The sequence below is a fragment of the Morone saxatilis genome, unplaced genomic scaffold, assembly GCF_004916995.1.
Source record: "Morone saxatilis isolate NCDOM2014 unplaced genomic scaffold, NCSU_SB_2.0 Contig15, whole genome shotgun sequence".
NCBI classification, from domain to species: Eukaryota; Metazoa; Chordata; class Actinopteri; family Moronidae; genus Morone; species Morone saxatilis.
Genome location: NW_023339707.1, coordinates 26088187 through 26088466, shown reverse-complemented (window position 1 = coordinate 26088466; position 280 = coordinate 26088187). Strand labels below are relative to the sequence as shown.

Genomic DNA, 280 nt, shown 5'->3' with positions numbered 1-280 from the left:
CACACACACACACAGCAGGACACACAGTCCTACACACACCATGACCCTCCGCAACACACTCGCATACACACTGAGCAGCTCCTACACACACAGCATTGATTACTCATCAGTTATTAACTCATGATTGATTACTGATTGATCAGTGTGGAACTCACCATGTGTTGGTGTTCAGGATGAGAGGTCATCACAAACTGATAGATCTTCCTCTCCAGGTAGAAGTTCAGACACACCAACCCCAACAGCACCAACCTAATCAATCCATCCATCATTCCATCCATCA

General features: G+C 46.1%; 1 protein-coding gene across 1 annotated transcript in view; it reads right to left on the bottom strand.

Moving 5' to 3' along the window:
* LOC118324488 overlaps positions 1-280 on the bottom strand; it is a gene marked incomplete at its 3' end in the record, with an annotated part of 1667 nt that continues 1387 nt past the window's right edge. Inside the window, 2 exon segments of the mRNA XM_035656857.1 lie at positions 1-81; positions 156-249. Coding sequence (XP_035512750.1) covers positions 1-81; positions 156-249 — 175 coding nt within the window.